Source organism: Leptonychotes weddellii, chromosome X (genome assembly GCF_054177405.1).
Source record: "Leptonychotes weddellii isolate Sample4059 chromosome X, ASM5417740v2, whole genome shotgun sequence".
Classification (NCBI taxonomy): Eukaryota; Metazoa; Chordata; class Mammalia; order Carnivora; family Phocidae; genus Leptonychotes; species Leptonychotes weddellii.
Window position 1 is genome coordinate 39,554,022 of NC_138385.1, and position 24,257 is coordinate 39,578,278.

A 24,257-nucleotide genomic window follows, 5' to 3' on the forward strand; every position below is an offset into this window, starting at 1 on the left:
CTGGAATCTGACTGGTGCTCTGAGATGGGAGCTCGGACCCTGGCATCTCGGTTTTCACTTCCTGGGCAGACAGGGAGGTGTATTTGAGAGCGGCTAGGGGAGATATGGGAAAGGGACCAGGACTGGGAACATGCTAGAAGGACATGCCTGAGAGGGCTTGCTGTGACATTTTCATTTCATCATGGCATCTGTATGGAGAGCAGAGAAGTGAAGAATGGGCTTGAGGAAAAAAAAAAAACAATAAATGACTCCGTACTCTCCTTGATTTCTAGATACGTGAAGACTTACCTTCTGCCTGACAGGTCCCGCCAAGGAAAAAGAAAAACCAGCATCAAGCGGGACACCACCAATCCACTGTATGATGAGACCCTCAGAGTATGTATCTAGATCCCGAGAGGAGAACACGTTCTGTCTTGTGTGCTAAGCTGTAGCTATTCCTCTGCTCCAGGGCTGGGTGACATGGTGTTCAGTGGCCATGTCTGTATCTGAATATATGCCGTGGGCATCTGTTCACATGCTAACCTCCCAGAGAAGAGAACAAAAGTGATCTGGCTTTCTTGCATTGTTGTGAAACTGGAGATTCATGTGACCACAAATCTCATGTTATTTTACTTTTTAAAAGATTTCATTTATTTGAGAGAGAGAGTGAGAGTGCGTGCACGTGAGTGGGGGGAGGGGCAGAGGGAGAAGCAGGCTCCCCGCTGAGCAGGGACCCCAACACGGGGCTCGATCCCAGGACCCTGGGTTCATGGCCTGAGCCGAAGGCAGACGCTTCACCGACTGAGCCACCCAGGTGCTCCCACAAATCTCCTTTTAAAAAGTCATTTGGGATCAGGAGTTTCTGTGGCAGTCTGTTTTGAAGATTCCGTTGTTCTTTTACCCAGTCAAGGAAAAATTGATTTTCCAGGTCCCACCATAGAATGTGGATTTGTGTGAAATGGGGTAAGTGAAGGCTTTGATTAAGGAAACTCAAAGTACTTAGGGACCAAAGTAATTTGGTATTCAGGATTATGTACTTTGGGTATGGTTGCTCAGAGTTTGGAATAATCTTTTCTGAGGAATTACCACAAACTAATCACCTTGGGCTTCTCTTTTTCTTTCGCAGTATGAGATCCCAGAATCTCTTCTGGCCCAGAGGACTTTGCAGTTCTCAGTTTGGCATCATGGTCGTTTTGGCAGAAACACTTTCCTTGGAGAGGCAGAGGTTCAGATGGATTCCTGGAAGCTTGATAAGAAACTGGATCATTGCCTCCCTTTACACGGAAAGGTAGTCAGTCTGCTTTAACAACTCCTTACACAGTTTGGATCTGAAGTAGCATGGTCTGCAGGGACCTCTGCTGGTACATATTGGTGGCGTCTTTGAATGTAATCTGTAGAGTTCTAGGGCACCCTGCTGGGGTTTCTGAGTTTGACAGTAACTTCAGACGCACTTGCACATGAAGTGTGTTATCATCTCCTTGTAGGCCAGGCAAAGGATGAAGCACGGTTTTCCTTTGAAAAGTCTTTCATATGTGTGCCAAGCTTTGCCTCATAACCTTCCAGAGGCCGGGCATACCCTAACATCCTAACTTGCGCCTCTTCTCCAAGCTAACCTCTTGGGTGTCTCCTAATCACTCCTTTTCCGAGCTGATCTTTTCACTGAAGAAGTGGGAAGTAAAACAATTCATGGGGTTCTAATTGTGCTCTTCGTCACACAAACCAGGGCAAATTTTACTTTGGTGATGGCACCTCAGGCGAGAGTGTAGCAGTTTCCAAAAATAGTGCCTGAGGTCCGAGTGCAGACCTGGATTTGAGTCCTGGTTCTGTTATCTGCCAGCTAGGTAAGTCACCCCTGTTCTAAAACAACTTAGGCAAGTCACTTAACTTCTGTGAGTCTCAGTTTATTCATCCACAAAATGGAGATCATAATAATATTTCTCTTTCACAGGCTTGTCCACAAAGTGCCAAGCAATGCCTGGTACCTCATGGACATTCAGTAGGTTACTGTCATTCTGGTTAAGATGAAATTGCTAAAAGAGAGTTAGGATTTCTTGATGATCTGAACTGTTCAATGGCAAGGTTCCTTGGTAAAATTTTTTTACACTAACGTTTTCTTTTTTTATTATTATTATTTTCAGTTAGCCAACGTATCATTAGTTTTTGATGTATACACTAGCATTTTTCAATGCTAAAAATAGTACATGGTGCATAGACTATCTTTGGAAAGATAGCCAGGAAACTAGCAGCAGTGGCTGTCTCTGGGAAGAGAGACTGAGGTGAGAGAGCAATTTAGTTTTCTCTGTGTGCCCTTTTAGAACGTCTGAACTTTTTTACCATGTCTACATGTATTGCTTATTTAAAAAATTAAGAACAAGAGGATTTGTGTACACATGGTTCGAAATTGCAACGACATAGAAGTATATAAAAAGAAAAGTACATTCCAATCCCTAGAAATAACCACCCTTATCAACTACTTGGATATCTTGATAGAGATTTTATATTAAGCAGCATGAATATGCACGTAGGGATTTATATTTGTTCCTTTTTATACAAATAGGCTTGTATGAAACTCATCGTGTACATATACCTTGATTTTTTTCATGTAACAATTCATTATCATGGACATCTTTCTCTGCCATCACTTACATATCTATCTCATTTTCATTGCTGTATAGTGTTCTTTCATGTGCCTATATTATAAATTGTTGGCTTTTTTTTCTGTTAAAACTATGCTGTAATATATCTTGGCCTTCTTATGTGAATGTAACATAAGGGAAATTTCTGGTGGTGGAATTTGTTGAGTCAGTCATGCAATATTTTGATAGCTACTTCCTTCCATAAAAAATATTAACAATGTTAAATCTGCCCTTTTAAATACTAATAAAAGCAGGAAAGCAGTGATCACCAATCTATAGCATATTATTAGAAATGTAGAATCTCTTTTTTAAAGATTTTACTTGAGAGAGAGAGAGCGCGCGCATGCGAGCGCAAGCTGGGGGAGGGGCAGAGGGAGAGGGAGAAGCAGACTTCCCACTGAGCAGGAAGCCTGATAAGGCTCCATCCCAGGACCCCAGGATCATGACCTGGGCCGAGGGCAGATGCTTAACCGACTGAGCCACCCAGGCGCCCCAGAAATGTAGAATTTCTTAATCATTTGGCACACGAGTCATTCTCTCAGGGGCCTACAGTTGATATAATGATATTGGAAATGTCACCATAAGCCATTATGAACTACTGCCAATGAAAGCGTCTTACATCAAAAGAAAAGAAAAAAACTGCGTTAAGATAGAGACATTTGCTCTTTGCAATTATTTTGAGCTAGAATGGAAATATGCTACTGAAAAAATACACCAATTTCTTGTGAAGGCTAAACTCCAGTTTTAAGAATCTCCTGAAGTTCACAATCTGGAAATGAATCAGTTGTGTAGACATGTATAAACAACAAAAAGTCCACTCCAGCATTACAGATCTATTTTAACTTAAAACTGTCTACATTTATTGCCTCTGATCTATCTCTTTTTTCCCCCTAGCAATCCACTTGCTCCCATTCAGCTTTCTCTTCCTGGCATCCACCTCCCTATTCTTTTATATCTCTCCCATATACTAAACTGTGCATCTGGGTATGTGGTACATTTTTCCAAGCCAATGGGGATTATGCCTTCCTGGCATTGGTATATTCCACGCTGAGGACCTAGGTGAGAGGAGCCCCAGTGAACACAGGCGGGTGACAGGGCACGTCTGGTCTGCACCAACTCATGTTATGGATACCGAAGCATAAAGAAGTGAACCATGCCCAGAGAGCCAATAGAATGAAGCAATTCTGGTACCAACAGCCAAAGACAATATGCCACTTGCCGCTCATTCCAGACATTCATTCATTCACTCTTACATTCATTCCATAAATATTTGTGGAGCACCTACTATGTGCCAGGTACTTGGCTAAGTGTCAGGCCTACTAGGCCGAGCAAATCTCAGGTGACTCCTGGCCTCCTGGCATCTAGGTTCTAGTGCTAGAGACAGCCATTCATCAAAAGTAACGTAAATACATATAAAATCAGAAATTGTGGCATGCTCAAATCCTTGCAACAGAGTTCCACCTAGCTTTCAAATCTTTGCAAACTCTCTTTAAAAAAATACTTTTTATCTTTGAAAATCATACAAGCAACACATACCATTCTCTTGAAAAAGACTGTGTGTGTGTGTGTGTGTGTATATATATATATATATATATATATATATATATATTTGGAATCTAGTGGGCATTGCAGACGACTACACTACAGTTACTAGATTCTGAATACCCTCAAAGGTCTTGCAGCGAAGTTGCCACACAGACTCACAGGCAACTGATACCATGATGAAGAACCTTTGTTGGTTTTTCTGCAGCCCCTTCTGAAGGAACTGTCTTAGAAACCCATGGCTGCCGTGGCCTGGGGACCCTGGATTGTATTCATAAGGAGGATTCTCTTATGTCGTGAAGCTGTTCTTGGAGTCAATTTTCGAGTCTCCTCAGCGAGAGGTCCCAACAGCCCCTGAGAAGCCCCGCTTGACCTGTTGGGTTTCCCTGTGTTTCAGATCAGTGCTGAGTCCCCGACTGGCTTGCCATCACACAAAGGCGAGTTGGTGGTTTCATTGAAATACATCCCAGCCTCCAAACTCCCTGTTGGAGGTGACTGGAAAAAGAGTGAGTTTGTTTTTTTGCGGGGGGGTGGGGGTGGGGGCTGGATTTAGCCCTGAGGCTTCTGTACAGGGTGGCTGTGAGATAGTGCAGCTGGCCGCCAGCACTGTGGGCGAAACCAGATTGAGATGCTCCCTGGATCATCCTCTAGGGAAGATTCCTTTACTAAGTGAGCCTTTTCTGTATCATTTTCAAGCAGAAGGGAGTATCTTCGGGTTGGCACTCTTTTTTTTTTTTAGGCCATTAAACAGACTTGGTCTCAGTCCAGCTATGGCAAGCTATTAAGAGGGCAGATTAGAACAGAAACTTTGGGGGTGAGAAAGGGTGGTTGCAAGGGGTGGTGAAGTGTGAGGGACGGGAAGTTAAAGGTGGAGGAAGAGTCAATGAACATACGGGGCACTGTGCTAGTGACTAGGGATAGATATGTAAATGAATAAGACATATTTGACCTCCCTTGAGAAGCTTAGTGTAGCAAGGGTGACAGTCCTATGCTAAAAGAGGAGTGATGAATTCTCTCTGGTTACATTTGGGGAGAAATTTATTTTTATTTATTTATTTAAAGATTTTATTTATTTATTTGACACAGAGAGACACACAGCGAGAGAGGGAACACAAGTAGGGGGAGTGGGAGAGGGAGAAGGGAGCCCAATGTGGGGCTCGATTCCAGGACCCTGGGATCATGACCTGAGCCGAAGGCAGACGCTTAACAACTGAGCCACCCAGGCGCCCCTGGGGAGAACTTTAAAGAGGAAGTAAGGATGAAACTGGACTTCAGATTTTACCAGGCAGAAAAGGAAGAGGATGGGGTGAGAAGAGCAGTTCCAGAAGACACAGCATGAGCAAAGGTTTTAAAAAGGCATGGTAAATGTGAGGTTGTGTGTGAGGAGTTCACTACCGTGAACAAACTCCAGGTGGCACTGGAGTTACGGTTTGTGTATGTGGGGGTGGAGCTGGAATTGTTGATAAGGTGAGTGCCTGACTGAAAAGGGCTTTGAACATAAGGGTAAGGAGTTGAATTTGATCCATTGGTGCAATGGGAAGCCAAAGTTCTTAGAAAGATACCTGTAGCAGGGTAGAATCCATAGGATATGGGGATGAACAATACCCCCAAGAAAGGTGTGCGGGATGACTAGAGAAGAGAAGCAAGGATAGAACCTAGGGAAGAGCCAACACTTTAAAGGATGAAGAGAGGACGAAAAGCTAGTGAGGCAGAGGGTTATTAGGAAAGGGCTTGGAGAAGAAAAGAGCAGAGGTTGTCAATAGTGTTGAAATACTACTGGGATGTCAGGCCGGTGAGGATGGAGAAGACATGGCTCATCGGCGTTAGGTTGTATTTTCAGTGGGTTAGTGGAAGCAGAAGCCAGATTTCACCAGAAACTAGGCCGGGTGAATGAAGCAAAGAAGCAGAAGTAGTGAGTGTGAACTCTTTTTTTAGGATAATTGATGGTGAAAGAAAGAGATAAGTGTAAAGGGAGATTTTCTTTTTAAAGAATTTTTTCTTTTTAAAAAAGATTTTATTTGAGAGAGAAGGAGAGAGAAAGTACAAGCAAGGGGGAGGGGCAGAGGGAGAGGGAGAAGCAGACTCCCTGATAAGCAGGAAGCCTGATGTGGGGCTCGATCCCAGGACCCCAGGATCATGACCTAAGCCGAAGGCAGATGCTTAACTGACTGAGCCACCCAGGTGCCCCTTTTTAAAGGATTTTTAAAAGAAGAGGTGAGATTAGCGTATATTTAGACTGAGGAGACAGGACTAGTAGAGGAAGAGATATTAAGGAGGTGGGTTCTCCCTCTACCTCTTCTCCCTGGCTTGTGCTTTCTCTCTCACTCACACACACTCTCAAATAAATAAATAAAATCTTTAAACAAAAGGGAGGGGTGTGCCTGGGTGGCTCAGTGGGTTAAGCGTCTGCCTTTGGCTCAGGTCATGGTCCCAGGGGCCTGGGATCGAGCCTTGCGTCCTGCTCCCTGCTCAGCGGGGAGTCTGCTTCTCCCTCTGCCTCTCCCCCCTGGCTTGTGCTCTCTCTCTCTCGCTCACTCTCTCTCTCTCTCTCTCAAATAAATAAATAAAATCTTAAAAAAAATGGAAGGTGGTGGTTGAAATTGATGATGCCTGATGAGTCCTGTGAAGTGGGCATGGGATCAAGAACACAAGCAGGGGAGTTCCCTTTTTAAAAATCATTCAACAAATATCAGGCAACTTTACTTCTCTAAGCCTCCACTTTCCCATTTATAAAATAGGAATAATAGTAGATATCTTATACGGTTGCTTTGACAATTAAATGCTTACTGTAGAATCAGGCACATAGCCAGTTTTCTAAAAAGCATTTATTGCTATTGTTGTCCTTAGTAATTGAGTCAGGCACTGTGTTAGGTCCTGAGGGTGGAAGTCAGATGTGGTCCAGTTGTCATGGAGCTTGCTGCCTTCAGGAGCCAGGGATGGAAGGTGCTCTGTAGAAAAGGTCAAGTGAAATCTGAAGCGGGGAGGGGCTCACTTGCTATGGCTGACCTCCCTTGCAGGTAAAGGTGGGGAAGGGGGAGAGCTCCAGGTGTGGATCAAAGAAGCCAAGAATCTGACAGCTGCCAAATCAGGAGGGACTTCAGACAGCTTTGTCAAGGGGTGAGTCCCCAGCTCCAGCACCAAACTAACCAGTTCCAGGACAAGGAAGCTACGAGAGGAACCCAAATTAACCTTTCTCTATGGATATTATCCTTGTATATCCTGCCACCTCCCGCAACTGACTCTGTTCCTGAAAGTAGGTAATAGGAAAACCTCCACAAAACCTCTGCCTTTGTCCTGGTCTGAGCTCAGTTTGGATGGTGCTGTAGTGTGGATTTCCAAAGAGGAGGGTGGGAGACAGAGAGGCTGGACTTTTCCTTTGTTATAGACTTCGGCTTTTAATGAATCCTGAATCAAAAGCTGTGTCCTCTGACTGTTCGAATTTAGGAGCGCAGGACCCTGTTCCCCACAATATTGCAGCAACGCCAGTTTTCCCCAAATGATAGATCACACACCCCCCCCCCCGCCCCCGCTGACTCAAGTTCTCTAGCAAATCGTGTGGCTAGGCCTGGAGTTACGACCATTGGTTTTCTTGAAAGAGGACCTTGTCCAGTAGAAATGGAATCAAATATTTATTTATTTATTTATTTTAATTTTTATTTATTTATTTGAGACAGAGAGAATGGGAGACAGAGAGCATGAGAGGGAGGAGGGTCAGAGGGAGAAGCAGACTCCCCGCCAAGCAGGGAGCCCGATGCGGGACTCGATCCCGGGACTCCAGGACCATGACCTGAGCCGAAGGCAGTCGCTTAACCAACTGAGCCACCCAGGCGCCCTGGAATCAAATATTTAAAACCCCTGTTTGGTAGAGTATAGATAACAGTTTACTAATGATACTATATTAATTTTCTCTCCAGGTTAAAGGAATTGAATCAGGTGAAAGATCCAGTGGGGGTAGTGGGAACTCTGCTTCGGCATATTCGAAGGAGGGAGTGTATGTGTGTGCTAGCATCCGCATGGCGACTTACCTTCCTGGGCTAGGCCTGCGGTAGGGGGACAGGGGAATGTCGGTCCATATTTGCCAGCTTTGAGTAGCTCGTTGATCACTGCCCACCCTCTGCCAGATACCTCCTTCCCATGAGGAACAAGGCCAGTAAGCGTAAAACTCCTGTGATGAAGAAGACCCTGAATCCCCACTACAACCACACATTTGTCTACAATGGTGTGAGGCTGGAAGACCTACAGCACATGTGCCTGGAACTGACAGTGTGGGACCGGGAGCCCCTGGCCAGCAATGACTTCCTGGGCGGGGTCAGGCTGGGTGTTGGCACTGGTGAGAGCCTCTCCCCCTGTCCTAACTCTTTTAAAGGTCTCTTGTGTATTTTTCCCTCCTCATCTGCCTTTATCCCTTCCTTCAGAGCTTCTCTATAGCAAGCGTTGTCTTCTTTTCTTTTCGGTTAACATTTGGTCACTGTTTACTGAGTGCCTACTTTGTGCAGACCTTAGGGGAGGCTGAGCTCATGCGCTGTTAATGCGCACACATAAACGGGACCCTGATGGCCACGAATGCCATCATCTCAGCATCAAAAAAAAATCTAAAAACCTACCTGTAGCTGTACGGATAATTTCCATCTTCCATCCTGTTATAATGAAAGAGGGGCCTTTCTAGCAAAGGCCAAGCTCTTTCCAAGTGTTCTGGATCACCCCCTAACCTTCTTAACCTCACTTCTGGAATCTCCTGTCTCTCCTGTCTGATCACTTTCATTCCCTCTACCTCCCTACTGGAGGTGAAAACAGATACACTTGGGTATTGCCAATCTTAAGAAACAGAAATTAACCTTTTCTTGACCCTGCGTCCCCCTTCTAATTCCTTAAAAGGAACTGTCTCTACTTCCTCACATCTCTTTTAGTCCTCAGTCCACTGTGATCTGGCTTCTGTCTCACCACTTCACTGAGCAGTTGCTCATGGTAAACTTTTGTTTTCATCTTACTAGAATTTTCATGCGATTTAGCATAGCTGATCACTCCCTTTTTCTTCAAATACTTAGCTTCTACTGATTCTGCACTTGTCTTTGTGGCTTTCTCATTCTCTACCCAAACTAAATATTGGTGTTTTTCAAGGCTTAGTCTTGAATCCTTTTTGCTCTCTGCAGTCTCTGCACGCCTGCGGCCTTAAATACTACTTGTATGTTAATAAGTCATACAAAGCACTTAACCCAAAGTGTCTAGAATGAGGTTTTTACAAATGTAAGCCAGTTCATATCAGTCCCCCGCTTAAAACCCTTCAGGGGCTTACTCTTGTACTTAGAAGACAATCCCAAGTTCTTACTGTTCTGCCAGACCCCTATAGATTCTGGCCCCTTTGTTCCTTTATAATTCATCCCTATATCACTCTCCTACTTGCTCCCTGTGCTCCAAGCACAATGACTCTTTCTGCTCCCCAAATATACCAAGCTCATTCCAACTTCAGAACCTTTGCAGTTATTGTTAACCTCTGTCTGGCTCCTTCCCATCCTTTGGAGCTTGACTCAGATGTCTCCTTGGAGGGGCGCTCAGACCACTCCGTCTAAAGGAGGCCCTGATCTAGGCACTGCCGATCACCCTGTTTATTTACTTCATGACATTTATCTCGCTATCTGAAGTATTCTTGACTTCCTTGTAGATGTTCTGTTTCCCCCATTCAAATGTAAGCTGCCTGTAAGGCAGGACTTTTTTTTTTTTTTGCTTTGTTCACCACTGTATCTTCCAAGCCCCGAAGAGTACCCGGTACACAGTAGGCACTCAATAAATGTTTGTTGAAAAGATGAATTACAAGACAGGAGGAATGAGGCCACATACAATCCGAACCTCAGGCCAGGAGTCTACAGCTAGAGAAAAAAAGGTGTTTAGCTGCTGCCGTATCACCCATCTTTCCCGGGGGGCTGAGGTGTGGGTTCCCTGTTCAGCCTCCTCTGGTGTTTCTCCTCAGGGATCAGTAATGGGGAAGTGGTGGACTGGATGGACTCGACTGGGGAAGAAGTGAGCCTGTGGCAGAAGATGCGACAGTACCCAGGGTCTTGGGCAGAAGGGACTCTGCAGCTGCGTTCCTCGATGGCCAAGCAGAAGCTGGGCTTATGAGTCCCTGTCCTTCTCTGCAGGTCCAGCCCTGTCCAGGGCAAGTCGGAGGAAGTGAAGAAACCAAGAGCAAAGATTTATAATTTTGTGTGTGTGTGTGTGTGTACGTGTGTGTGTTATGTATGTGTGTGTATAAACATGTATTTCTACAATTCTTATTATGCTAGAGTGATGCAGACTTGTTCCCCTTTTTAAAGCAGGCTCAAGACTAAGGGTCTGTTCAAAATGTTTTTATTTGTGCATAATCTAGTATATATCCAGAGTCCATGCTTATGTCTTTATGATGTTTAATTAACTTAAAAATCCTTTAAAACAAGTTCTTTATCTCCTGTCTTGCAAACCATTTCCTCCTTCCCCAGGAAGCCCTGGCTATCTTTGGCATTCCCACAGGTCTGTGTTTCAAGGTGTGCCTGGTCTGAGGCCAAGGCTCTGGGAAGCAGAGTTGGGTTACTAAAGACAGGAGAAGATGGGAGAGAGGTGAGTAGGTCTGCCCCCTTCCTTTCCAATTTCTGTTTTTAAACTCCATTTTTACCCTGATACATTTCTGGAACTTGGCTTTTAACTCTTCTTGCTCTTAAGCAGTTTTCATAGTGCTTGGGTCTCATGGTTTTCTTTGAAATGCTAAGAAAGTTCCTAAGTTCCTTCCAGCTCCAGAAACCTTCACTAGACCTTTAGGGGACCCTCGTAATGGAGCTGCTTTAGAAAAACACTTTAATTAGGTAGTGACTGAGTCATGGACGTGCCCAAAATGGCTTCTCAGTGGTCTCATAGGACCAGAGTGGCTGAGAGTGAAATGTCTCCCAGCCCGTGCTGGATCTTTGCATTTTATACAGATACAGCTGTTCTTGGAGAACTCCTCATTTCTCCAATAAAAGACATCTTCCCCCTCATATGCCACATGTTCCTTAGCATTTGTGTCCACGGTGTGGTACCACACAGAATACGGTCTACATACCATTATGCCAGCCAGAATAGCCAAGTACTGTCTAAACTGGCCCAGTGTTGGGGCGCCTGGGTGGCTCAATTGGTTAAGCCACTGCCTTCGGCTCAGGTCGTGATCTGGGGGTCCTGGGATGGAGTCCCCCATCAGGCTCCCTGCTCCTTGGGGAGCCTACTTCTCCCTCTGCCTTTTCCCCTCCCCCCTGCTTGTGCTCTCTCTCTCTCTCGTTCACTCTCTCTCTCTCAAATAAATAAAAATCTTTAAAAAAATAAACTGGCCCAGTGTTTCTCCAGACTGGGCACTGTTAGTACTCTAAGAGAATGTGTTTAGAGAATCTCCTAGTTATTCTGACTTCCTTCTTGAGGTAACTTCAGTTTCTATTTTTCCTATTGTTTCCTAAACCTGACCTAGATATAAAGTGGGTGTGATGTGTTGAGACCTTTCTAGGAAGGGTCTGGTGACCTGAGCTTCATTTTCTGAAACTCACTGTACCAGACTGACCTTTTTATCCTTGCAAGTGTACCTACACAAAGTTGTTTGTGAAAGGAGTCTATACCAGAGAAGAAATCCCTTTTGGTAGAGTCTGCTGATTTCTCCTATAAGAGGCCCTTAGATCGAGGGCAGTTCCCATGGTTTCTACTGTATGGGTGACCTGAATGGAGGAGTGTTTTTAAAAGGTTTGTTTGGTATGGATTGATATTGTAATGGAAAGCATAATTTGGAATCCTGGCCTGTAACTCGCTCCTTTGTTCTCCAACCCCTGAAATGTATGTGTGCGTCAATAAAGCTTTCTCACTTGTCAAGTGTTTGCATTTGTTAGTTCTGCTGAGGCTTTTCTCTCTGATGTCCTCACCTACTGCTGCTGCTGTTCAGTGGTTTGAAGGAGAAGAATCAAAGTGAAAAATGCCCTTCCCTAACCGTACACTGTACTGATTCAAAGAAAATTTCCCTTTCCCTACGGTTGCTGCCTGATAGCTCTGCTGAGCTCTGATCTATTGACCTTTGTGTTTGGTATCTAGGGAGAGACCTGAGAATCCATCTTAAAAGTGACACCACTTTTCTTTCTCTCTCAAGTATCAAGGGAATTCCTTCTCTAGTTTTGTAGTCCCCTATCACTAGGAAGGAGGGAGCTGTGTGTATATGTATGAGCACAGGGGAAGGAAGATGTTCTCTGCTGTGTTTCTTTCTGGATCCTTCACTGTCTCTAGGAGGTAGGGCCTTTTTCCTTCACTCCTACTATCATTATTTAGTTTTGAGAAATAAATAACACAGATACTAAGCACCTCATCTCAGAAATAAGGCCCTGGGTTAAGAAACCTGGGTTTCTAGGGAGAGCCCAAGTGATTCTTGACCTCTTGTGCAAAAAGACATTAATATGTATTAGATGTCTTTTGTGTACGAAGCTTTATGCTAGGCACATTATATATTAGTGCCTTAATTTCTCCAAGCACCTTATGAAGTAGGAAAATTTCCCTTTTTACAGATGAGGAAAGTCAAGTCCACTATTGCACAACAGAGTTGGGATTTGAATCAAGGTCTGATTCTGTGTATCATGCTACTTCCTGCAAGGGCTTTATATGTGTTATGGGCAAAGAGTCAAAGGAAGGGATGACTCCCTTATTCTAAAATCTCTCAAGTAAGTTTAGTCTACAAGGTAGGATAATCAGAATGCTTCGGAGGTTACCTAACCAGCTGACTGAATCAATAGTTTGTGCACGTGAGTGTGTGAGTAAGCGTGTGTATATGTATGAGAGAGACAGACAGAGATGGGGATGGGGGTAGATGGGAGGCAGAGAAAGAAAAACAGATATGTACAAGGCTGGGGTGAGGCTTTTCTGGCTGTGAGCTTGATTCTGCTGTGGCCCCCTCCCCCTACTTGAGGAGCTGGAATTTCTTGAATCATAAGGCAAAAGAGGCTACAGTGAAACTTTACCTAAAGAAAGCAAGACTGACTTGCCTGACTACTCAATAAAATGAAAAAGCTTCTCAATTTTTCGAAGCTAGAGGAGCATTTCTATGCGAGAGTCAGGCCCAGGTGGAGACTCAGTTCAAGTTGTCATTCATGTTGTCATTTGGGCCTTTGACCTGCTAGCACGCCCTGGCTTGCCACTTGAGGTGTAAGTGATCAAGACAAGGCGGGGCATTTATTCTGAGTAGCGTACAGTCCTTGCCTTTGGAACCACAGACCTTGTCTGACCAGAGATTTCCCACATTAGCTCATTGTATTTTGTCTTCTGCCCATAACTTGTCTTTTGACTTTTAAGCTCTTGGATTTCCCGGGAGGGAAGAGGGAGAAGGGGACTTTTTTGCTCCAAGTTTGATCATTCGCTCCATGTCCTGGTCCACTGAGCAACTGCCTCACTTGTTATTTTTGCATTTTACAAATGAGTTTTCCACTAAGCCTGCAGTGAGAACAGCTTCTCTCTGACTCACTACTACCCCGCTGTGTTCTGGGCTTGTGATTGATCTATGCCCCATCCCTCTTTCTTGGGTTGAGAGCTTCCCAGTTCCCTCTTTTCTCCTGGGTCCACCCCCAAGTCTTGTGTCTGAGTAGGATGATATAGAGAAGGTGAAACCCTAGTCTGTGCTTGGAGCAGTCAGCTGTCCTTAAATGAAAAGTCAAAAAAGTAGAAGCAGTACAGCATAATATTTAAGAACAGGGACTCTGGAGCCAGACTGCGGGTGCTTAAATCCCAACTCTGTCACTTACTAGCTGTCTGATCTCGGGTGAATTGCCTAACCTCTCTGTGCCTCAATTCCCTCCTCCATGAAATGGGACTAATAACAGGACCTGCCTTATAAGGTTCTTGTGAAGATTTCCGAGTCCGTTGATAGACTGTTTAGAATGGCACTCGGTACATGGTGAGTGCTCAAGCATTAGCTTAGCCTCACCACTCACCCTGCTTTCTTCTCTCCTCTCATTTTCCACTGGGGACCCCCTAGGCAAAGCCGAAGGACAAAGGCTGCCGAGTCTTAACCAGGACACGGGGTACCCTGAGTGTCAGCAAGAAGGTTCTCGGACACACCGTACAGTGTTGCCCCATTTCACAAGGGCCCAGCCTCAAATTTACTTTCAGGCCCGGCTCTTAAGGCTTGACTCCATGCTGCAGCGGCTCCTACCTGCTCTGTGCTCACCTCTTGAAAGCGATCTGAGTAAGTTAAGACGTGAGGCTGAATTGGTCTCTTTGTTTTTGTTTTTTTCCCCTTCTCTACCAGTTTTACAGAGGCTTGGAGTGATGGTTTCCGGGTGCCCTAGGTCATGAGCTGGGGGCTTCCCTGAGGAAGGGACAGCCCTGGCTGCCTTTTGCTATGGAACTGCAGGCTCAGGAAGAAGAGACTGTTGCCCATGAGCCAGCTGGAGGGGCCAGGACAAAACATTCTGCTCTGGCCTGATTCATCTTCCTAAGCGGCCTCCCATGGCCGCATTCTCCTTACTCTTAGTTGAAGCAATGGTTAACATAACATTTGTAACCCAATCCCCTCAAAGGGCAAATGACAAGCTCAAGAAGGTCTTGAAGCTCCCTCCCACAGCCTCCAATGATAGAGCTCCGCTGTAGGGGAAAATCCAGCTACACTTGCTTGCTTGCTTACTTGTCCTGGTTGTCTGTTGTGACGGTGCTGCCCTCTGCTGTCACCTCAGGGTAGAGGAACCATTGAAACCACGGCCGGTTAGTGAATGAATCAAGAATTTACTTATCTGGAAGACTTTGGAGTGCAGCGCAGAGGCCCAGGTTGCGAAAAGAAGACTTTCACCTCACAGCCCATTGTCCAGGACCTGCCCCCAGTCCCTGCTTAGCTTCGTATGCTCCTCGAGTGCTACTTAAAGCAGAGACTTGCTTAGGGAAACTATTACACAGCCCTACAAAGGGGCCTGGGAATGTCCCAGGATTGGTGAATCTCACCCACCTCAGAGTCCTGTCCCTAGAGCCGTGGGGAATCACTTCCTCCTTTTCTCAGGCCCCAGCTTCAGCTGACTAGGGGAGCTTTTCCCTTGACCTCCATCCATGCCCTGGCTCAAGTTCACTCGCACATGTCCCTTTGCTCCCGGCGCTGGATCAGCTCCTGGTTGCTCAGTAGGTAGTCATCAATGAATGTGAAGATCTCCTCAGGGGTGACAGGTTCCATGTAGCGTTCCCGGTCAATTCCCTGCTTGTCAATCAATACCATGTTGAAGTAGGAAGGAGTAAGACGCTGAAATTGCCTAGAGAGAGGAGCCCACGACGTGTGAGTGAGACCTTGTCTGCACTTCACCCCACCAGGCTCTACTACACTCACATTTCACGGCTCTCCTCATGGACTAATTCCTTCCCTACCTGATCTCTTGTCCCCACCCCCTCTCCTACCTGTCTCAAGCCCCTTTGTTTTCTCTCTGCTCAGACCCTAGTCTTGCTGTCCCTTTGCATCTGATTCTGCTAAGCTGTCCCTTCCTTACCCCAGATAGAGCAAATGTGTTGATACCAGGCTAGGCTTCCCTCATAGGCCCCCTTAAGCAGAGCTATCACATATAGCAATGCAGGCTGCACAGAATAACTCCAGGGAGCACCAGTCATATGTACTATGATGCGACTAGTGTTTTCTGGAGTTGGGCTGGGCATAACCTGCACAACTGTACATGGCAGCCCTGAGGTTGATTAATATTACCTGGTCAACTCTTCTATCTGGAGAAGCAAGTTTGCAGTCTCCTTCCTCTGCGTGTTTCCCAGGCTCTCCCCTACCTGGGACTGAATCTTTCTGTCCCTGCTGAGACTGAGCCCTAGAGGCAGGTATCGTTTATAGAACAGAGAGCAATGATAGCTTTATCGGCACTGAGTGTATGTGCGGGCGTCGGAGGGGTGATAATGGATAGATAATGAGAAAAGTCCACTTCTACAACCTGTCCCCTATAATCTTCTCTTCGCCCAGGGTCCAGAGGAGTGTGATTCAGATTTTTAGTGCCTAAAAGATGCCTTTTGCTCCTTTGGAGACTGAAGACAAAGAGATGAGGCCATGAGGCAACAGAATCAGAGGCTTCTCTGAGTCACGTTTGGGTCTGAGTCACCTGAGGTGCCTTATAAAAGCACAGTCGTGGGGCGCCTGGGTGGCTCAGTCGTTAAGTGTCTACCTTCGGCTCATGTCATGATCCCAGGGTCCTGGGATCGAGCTCCATGTTGGGCTCCCTGCACAGCAGGGAGCCTGCTTCTCCCTCTCCCACTCAACCTGCTTGTGCTCTCTCACTCTCTCTCTGTCAAATAAATAAAATATTCAAAATAAATAAAAATAAATAAAAGCACAATCCAGAGGTAGTTTGGGGTGGAGCCTGGTCATCTGTCTTTTATGCTCTCCCCCCTGCCCATTTGATTTTGATATTCTACCACTCTCTGGTTTTACCTAACGCATCCAGAGAGTTCAAACACGAGGCATGCCTCAAGATGGTAGTGTCTGCTGATTCTCCCCCAACCCTCCTGTTGCCAGTGTCCTGCCCAGCGTTGCTCCCCCGCTTCCCTGTGGCCTCCAGCCTGGACCTGAGCTCCTCGATGATGTTGGCTGATAGCTGTTGCTCCCGGATGCGCCCCACCTCCTGAGGTGGCTGCCCCACCAGTTCAATGATGGTCACGTGACGCAGGTCCAGTCCACAGGTGCATTGCTGGGAGAGAAGAGAAGGTTTGATGGAACAGGTTCTTAGACTCAAACCCAAGGCTACTTAGCTGATTCTTCCCGGGACCACACTGAGGCAGTGTAGGAAAGGAGGGGCTTCCCCCCCAACCATCATATCGTGGGGTTCAACAACCTCTTTCCTCTGTTGTTCCTGAAGCATTTGCCCTAACGGCATTTCTTTTATCCCAATGAAATGTGCCAAACCCGTCACACCATGCGGTATAGAAAAGCTAAATGTAATTGATAGATTGCAGGAACATAATCTCTCCTTGTTTAGTATTGCATTGGCTTTAACCTACACGGGTCCTTAACAGATGGCTGTGGTGATGTGATTATGATGGCTAGTGTTTATTGAACACACATACCTAATGCTTTACAGGAATAAGCGAATCTTTACAATCCCCCTAACAAGGTAGGTGGTTTCATTCCTCTTCTGTAGGAGACAAAGTAACTTGCTCGAGTTGGCATGACAATAAGATGCTGAGCCAGGATTCAAACTGAGGGCGTATACTTGTATGCTCCTTACCACTAGGCTACATGGCCAGGGCCTTCCCTCAATCTCCAGGATTTCTCCAAAGTAGGGCCAGTGCCCTTTTCGTTACCTTTTGTTGCCTTCCTCACCCTGGGCAGGATACCCTGTAACTCTATCCTGGCTCTTTGTCTTGCAGGGTCGCTTCTTAGCCAGTTACCTGGAGTGAGGTTTAAAGCAAGAGTGAACACTCCGGGGCACCCAACCCCTTATTTAATCTTTGGGCTATTCCTCTAGTCCTGACCCTCAGAATCACTGTTGTTACTGGCTGCTTCCTGTTCTTGTTCTTGCTTTCTGTTCAAGCTGAGGTTTTGTCTTTGTCTGTCCTTTTTGGGGGGTGGGCGGGAAATTGCTGGAGGAATGAGGTCCTTTTTGGTATGGACACCCAGGATCATCCCTTTGATAGAGCTGCTGCCATCATGGGCCTCTGAATAGTGACTTACCAACTTCTAAGATTTAACCTTTAGAGATCCCCCTAAATAGCATCTTCTCTTACCTGGGTATCTAGCCCCTTGCGGCTCCTCAGAGCCATTTCTCTTAGTCCTGTCAGTACCCCCTGAATTCTCTTCAAGAACCTTTTTATAAGACCCAATGGGTATATCTATTGTGTCTTATCTACCTCTCCCTCCCCCACAAATGGTTTTGGCTAGGTAAATCTTAGTATGTTAAAAATTGTCATGCAATTCCCTAATTTTTCCTTCGTTTCTGCTACTATCGTGGTTAAGAGCACAGATCTTGGAGTCAGACTGCCTGGGCTCAGTAAAAACATAGCAGTTTTTAAAATGTGCTAAATCTGTCCACAGTAAAACTGATCACATGTTGCCCACAAAAAGTTTGAGGAACTAGGGTTTGTGCTGCAGAAAGAACAACTGTTTGCTTTGAAAGAGGTAAGGGAGTAACGGGGTGGGCTTAGGGGGTAAGTAAAGGAGCTAAGCCCTACTTAGGGGGTGGGTCTCACCTGCAGCATAGAGATCTGCATTTTATAATATCGGTTGGAGGGATCAGGAGCTGAGATGATGAGGAGTCGCTGTTTCTCATAGAACTGATCCAGAAGGCCAGCGGCAGAGTTGACATTGACATTAATCTTCATAGCTAGGGCAAGAGCATACGGTCAGTCAGAGTATGGCCTTATCCTTCATCCCAGCACAGGTAACAACACCTTGAGGAGTTGCAGTCCTTCAGGTTAACCCTTTCTGGTTGTTTCTGCCTTTCCTTGGGGGGAAATGCTGAAAGAACACTTGGAAATTTTGAACCCTTCTGATTGGGGGAAGAGTCCCCTATGGGGGGGGGCATTAGCTCTTAAAAATAAACACATCTCAGAAACCCCCATTCCCACATCATACACATTGCTAGGGGACCACTGTGCCGTACATCAGGAGAGATCCTCCAAAGTAGCCCTGATCGGTACGTCTTCTCTCCCCAGCCCCCTGGTTTCACTCACGGGCACAGATGGGTGGTGATCCTGACCACTGGCGGCTGGACTGGCAGACCCGGGAGGGGGTTCCTTGGCGTTCATAACCTCCGTCACAGTGGTATTCACAGGTGGCACCATAGTTGTCCCCTGCCGAGGTGCAGGTGAGGTAGCCATGCTGTGGCGGTTTTAGCGGTGGGCAGCGTCTCACTGTCAGGCAGGAGATCAAGTTAGGGGCTATGGTATCTCTTTTAGGGACAAAAAGTTAAGAGGGTGCCCAGGCTGTGTTTTCTAGACCAGGAGACCCAGGAGGATCAGAATGAATGGCTTCTCTGTATTTTCAGTGGCCAAGGGTGGAGCCAGAATTTTCCTCCTAAGGAATTAAATCTGAAATGCACACAACGGTGTTCACAAAATCTGGAGGTGCAGGTGAGTATACACATTATCATAAAAAAGACTATCAATCTATAAAAAAAAAAGTTTGTTTTCAGACTCGGTGGACACCCTGCACAAAGATGACCACCTTACACAATTAATTTTAATATCAAAAATAAATTGGAGAAGACTTAAATATCCATCAGTGGTAGAAGTATTAAGCAAGCCAAAATATGTTCTTAGAAGTAGGTTATTATGTTGTCATTGAAAATGACTTCTGAAGATATTTTAAAAAGCATGAGAAAACTACTTGTGTGGTAATGAAAGTGAAAAAGGGCGATCTAAGATTGGGTGTTCAGTATGATCTCAACTATATATTTTTTTAAAGTCTATGTAGATAAAAGACTGGAAGGAAAATACCAAAAGATTAACAATAATTGCCTCTGGATTATGGGGTAATAGATTTTTTTCCCCTTTGTATATTTATTTCCAAAATGTTCAACGATGAGCATGAATTATTTTTATAATGAAAAAACCAAATCAAAACAATACGACACAACCCAAAGAGGAAGAATCAGGCAGCCAACACCACCAATTTCAGCAGAGGTCAAAGACTGAGAATGAAGGCTGATTAGATTTGATAATCAGAAGACTAAGAAAAGGAACAAATACAGAGTATCTTCATGAATTTTATCGAGATTTAGAATGAGAAAGTCTTGTTGGGGAGTGAGGGTTTCTGAAGCATGTATACCCATGTCGTGCAGCTCCCCGAATGACCCTGTGTAAGTGAACTTGTTTTTTCCCCTCTCCCAATATAAAAGGGGCATCTGTTTCGGGCACAGAGGGGAGAAGGTTGTGGCGGGCACGTAGAGGGTCAGGGTAAAGCAGGAATAATGAACAATGTAGAGATGGAAGACTTCTTTCTGACCTTGTACTTTCACAATGAACTTGCAGCTGGCTCGGTTATAGGCTCGATCGTAGGCAGTGTAACGAATCACATGCTCTCCTTCGGGAAAGTGAGAGCCAGGCTCAGGGCCCCGAAGTGTCACCCTGCATGGGACCGGGTAAGAGAGCCACTGAGGAAAGAGACTTCTTCGAACTGGGGTCTGGGGTACACCACTGTGGCATCAGCCTGTGCAGTGCGGCGTGGGCGGCCTGAGAAACTGCTGGGAGGTGTAGGGGGAATCCATTACTCACCTGGTGATAGTCCCATCGGCAGAGTCTTTCACCAAGGGTGGGTCCCAATATACTCGAGCGGTCAGTTTCTCCGGCTCTGCCATCTTCTCACGGGAGTGGGGACAACGGATCTTGGGGGGATCTATGTCTGCCAAGGTCAGAAATCAAGTGCTGACTCATGGGCCCCCCTACCTTCCCTGGAGGGAACCCATAGAAGCAATACCACACTACTGGGTAGGTAGGAGATGCACCCTTGGCTCAAGACGCTCAGTGAAACGGGCAGGAAGCCCAGCTCCCGGGGAAGTGATCCCTTTGCGGAGCTTGTGCCCAGGGTGCCCCCCTCACAGCAAGCAGGAATGCCTTCTGTGGTGAGAATTCCCCATCCTCTGTGGCTATAATGCCAGGCTGGCTCTTTGCAGCAGGACACGTGGGAGTGACTACCATTTACCTACACACACGGGCTCGCCTCCGCTCCATCGCCCATCTTCCATGCAGATTCGGCTGCGGTCACCTTCCAAGTGGTAGCCACTGGCACAGCTGTAGTCACAACGGGAGTCAAGGAGCACCCCGTTTGTGCAGGTGTAAGTACCGCTAGTGATGAATGGCAGCACGTGGCATCGCATCTCTAAGAGAGAACCAAGTGGCAAGCTCAGTGGCCTGTGGGACTATCTGGAGGTGATGCCTGGGCATCTAGCACAAGGAGAACCATATCAGAGCCAGTAGAAAATACAGAAAACCCTACCCCAAACTGTCCTTACATTCTTGTGCCCAATTGCCTTTTTATTTTCACCTTATAAAACACAGCAATGCTCTTGGAGGCCGGGGGCCGTCTTCAAGAAGTGAATTACTTGTCCAAGTGCATGGACTTCAGAATCACACCCAAGTTTGGATCCCAGCTCCACCTCTTACTAGCTCTGTGACCTGAGCAAATTACCTCATCTCTCTCTGTGTCTCAGTGTTTTCATCAGTAAAATGCGGATATTCCATGGGATTGTTGTGCAGATTAAAAGAAACAATGCATATAAACCTCTGGACTCAGGGCCTCAGCAGCTGTTTCAGATCTTGTTCCTCAAATCCTAGATGCTCTTTAGCAAATGCAAAGCCCCCCCTTGAGTATAATTTTGGGGTTACCACAGCACCCCTCAGCTGAGGCTCACTTCCATGTGGAAGCAGGCTCGTCTTATATCTGGGTGAGAATACAAGTCAGACCAGTGCCTGGAGGGCCAGACTTGGTGGTATTTGATTAAAGAGGAATCCATGGGCTTTAGACACCACATGTGCTAGAAGTGGAGACTGCTTCCATGAATTGATTATGAGCCTGACTGTGAGCTTGCCAAAGTCTAGTTTGAGATACCTGAGACTTGAGAGAAGTAGGCAGGTTATACTTTAGGTTATCTAAGTTCTAGCCCTGTGTAGGTTCGATTTTTGGAGCTTTGAATAAAGAATTCTAGATAAGCTATGTTCGTTTGGCTTCTTGGCCAAACCAGAATTGAAGATGAGTGCCTTTTATGTTTTCTAATATCCTCTACTTAAAGACCTACAGAAAAATGACTTCCTTGAAATCAAGGCTAAGGAAAAAGGTTTGTCTTTTCAGATGAATTTGTTTTCTTAGTATAATATGACAGTGAAAATGATCCAAGGTGTTTGCCCTTTTCTCTCTAAAGAGGAAGGACAAAGCCAGGTCCGTGTTCAAACATAGTAATTAACTCATTCCAAGCACATGGAAATATGTGTGCCTCCATTATTTTAAGTGATTTTATGTTCATTTATAGACATATTATTTTAATTTTGTAAGCCCAATTCAACTTCATTTTGGAAATGATGGGGTCTAAGTCCTAAACCACAGTACTTACGAGCACCTAGAGGCGTGTGGTGGCTTCCTTTTTTTTTTTGGCTATCAAGCCTCCCTTTTCCTCCACAGCATCTTCTCTGACCAATGCCATTTCTCTCAATGCTCACTGCCATGCATCCACTTACACTGCATTCACGTGCACACATTTGTGTTTCTACCCCATTAGTCGATAAGCAGCCTGGGAGTAATGAAGGAACTGAGTGAGCTCCTGACGAGACCAATACGGGGTCCCCCACATGTGGCGGTTCTACAAATGGCATTGAGTGACGGACATATGGATAGACAAAGCTCAGCTGCCAAACGTGGGTAGGCTGTAGAGCTTGAATAAGAGGTAGGGATGTGGGAGCTGAGGGAGACATGATTTAGAATGTGTGTATTAGTATTTCCACATTCTAGCCTTGGGGATTCTTCTTGACTTTCAGAAGCAAATGAAGAATAGCAGCTGTCTCGTACTTTCACTGCCAAGACCGTCTAAGGCCTTGGGGCAGGAAGTACAGCAGTTTACCATGAGTGGGAAAGAGTCTGAGACCACACACATCCTTGAGAGCTCCAGAGAAAGGCCAAGGTTCACATTAGGCCCCAGGCCCAAACTTTATATGTACTCCTGGACCCTCTGAGTCAGAAGGGCTGGTTGTTGCTTAAATGCCCATATTGCTTGGACAATAACCACAGGGAGAGAAAATGAGCTAGACTGTTAGGATGGGGAAAGGACCTGTAGGGCACCTGTGGAAAATTCTCAATTTGCCCTTGACAGAGGGCATAGTGACGCCTCCAAGCATATACCTGCAAGTGGCTGACTGGCTGGACGGCCTCTCCCATAGACACATGTCAGTATATTCACACACACCACTTACGCCTGCAGTAGGCAGTTCCAGACCAACGGCGGCTGGGCAGGCATTGCACCGACCTTCGTCCGATCAGTCGAAAGCCCCGGTCACAGGAGAGCTCACAACGAGTACCCAGGCTGCTGTGATAATTTCCTCCCCTCGGAGAGTAGCATGTGGCTTCTCCATCCTGGATATTTAATGTATAACACCATCGGGGGACTGTAGCAATAGAAGAAAAGTAAGCTAGAAGTCCAGTCATCAAGACAGCGTGGTATTGGTGAAAAGACAGACACATAGATCGATGGAACAGAATAGAGAGCCCAGAAATAGATCCACACAAGTCTGTCTGTCAAAATGATTTTTGACAAAGGCGCAAAAGCAATTCAATGGAGGAAAGCTAGCCTTTTGGACAAACGGTGCAGGAGTAATTGAACTTCCTTAGGCAAACAAAACAAAACTTCAGCCTAAGTCTTATACAAAAGTTAACTCAAAATGTATCGTGGACTTCAATGTAAAAAATAAAATTATAAAACTTTGAGAAAAAAAAATAGGAGAAAATCTCTGGTATCTAGAACTAGGCAAAGACATCTTATAGACATGACACCCGAAACTCAATTCATAGAAGAAAAACACCACAAAATTTAACCTTGTCAGAACTAAAAACTTTTGTTCTGTGAAAAGCATTGTAATAGACAGGAAAAGTCACAAACTGGGAGAAAATCTTTGCAAACCACATATCTGACAAAGGACCAGTAGCTAGAATATAAAAAGAACTCTCAAAACTCAACAGTAAAAAAGCAAACAATCCAGTTAGAACGTGGACAAAAGACACGAACAGACATGTCACTGAAGAGGGTATACTGATAAGCAAATAAGTACATAAAAAGATGTTCAGCATCATTAGTCTGTAGAGAAATGAAAACTAAAACTACCACAAGATACCATTATACACCCATTAGGATGTCTAAATTAAAAAAAAAATGCAACAAATGTTGGTGAGGATGGAAACTGGAACTCTCATACACTGCAAGGGCAAATACAAACTGATACCACCACTTTGGAAAATATTTTGGTAGTTTCTTATAAAGGTGAATACACACTTGCTGTGAGCCCCTACAATTCCACTTTATGTATTTACCCAAGTGAAATGAAAACCTGTGGGGGCGCCTGGGGGGCTCAGTCGGTTAAGCGTCTGCCTTAAGCTCAGGTCATGATCCCGGGGCGGGGGGGGGGGGGGGGGGCGGT

At 45.6% G+C, this 24,257-nt stretch overlaps 2 protein-coding genes across 8 annotated transcripts in view; one reads left to right on the forward strand and one right to left on the reverse strand.

Moving 5' to 3' along the window:
• The window catches only part of SYTL4 (synaptotagmin like 4), a 60,325-nt gene extending 48,314 nt beyond the window's left edge, over positions 1–12,011 (forward strand). For all 6 annotated transcript variants that reach the window (XM_006743917.3, XM_081808535.1, XM_031039765.2 and 3 more), the window contains 6 exons: positions 273–375; positions 1,106–1,267; positions 4,555–4,663; positions 7,175–7,274; positions 8,279–8,487; positions 10,123–12,011. In XM_006743917.3, the coding sequence (XP_006743980.1) occupies positions 273–375; positions 1,106–1,267; positions 4,555–4,663; positions 7,175–7,274; positions 8,279–8,487; positions 10,123–10,271 (832 nt within the window). In that variant the 3' untranslated portion in view covers positions 10,272–12,011. The remainder of the gene's footprint in view (positions 1–272; positions 376–1,105; positions 1,268–4,554; positions 4,664–7,174; positions 7,275–8,278; positions 8,488–10,122) is intronic.
• A 2,866-nt stretch (positions 12,012–14,877) lies between these two features.
• The window catches only part of SRPX2 (sushi repeat containing protein X-linked 2), a 25,039-nt gene continuing 15,659 nt past the window's right edge, over positions 14,878–24,257 (reverse strand). The window contains exons 4-11 of one of the 2 annotated variants that reach the window (XM_006743918.3): positions 23,040–23,231; positions 20,782–20,958; positions 20,355–20,481; positions 20,086–20,207; positions 18,813–18,992; positions 18,330–18,463; positions 16,710–16,831; positions 14,878–15,409 (exon numbers count right to left, since the gene is read on the reverse strand). In XM_006743918.3, the coding sequence (XP_006743981.1) occupies positions 15,229–15,409; positions 16,710–16,831; positions 18,330–18,463; positions 18,813–18,992; positions 20,086–20,207; positions 20,355–20,481; positions 20,782–20,958; positions 23,040–23,231 (1,235 nt within the window). In that variant the 3' untranslated portion in view covers positions 14,878–15,228. The remainder of the gene's footprint in view (positions 15,410–16,709; positions 16,832–18,329; positions 18,464–18,812; positions 18,993–20,085; positions 20,208–20,354; positions 20,482–20,781; positions 20,959–23,039; positions 23,232–24,257) is intronic. The other variant, XM_081808538.1, reaches the window with a different exon arrangement.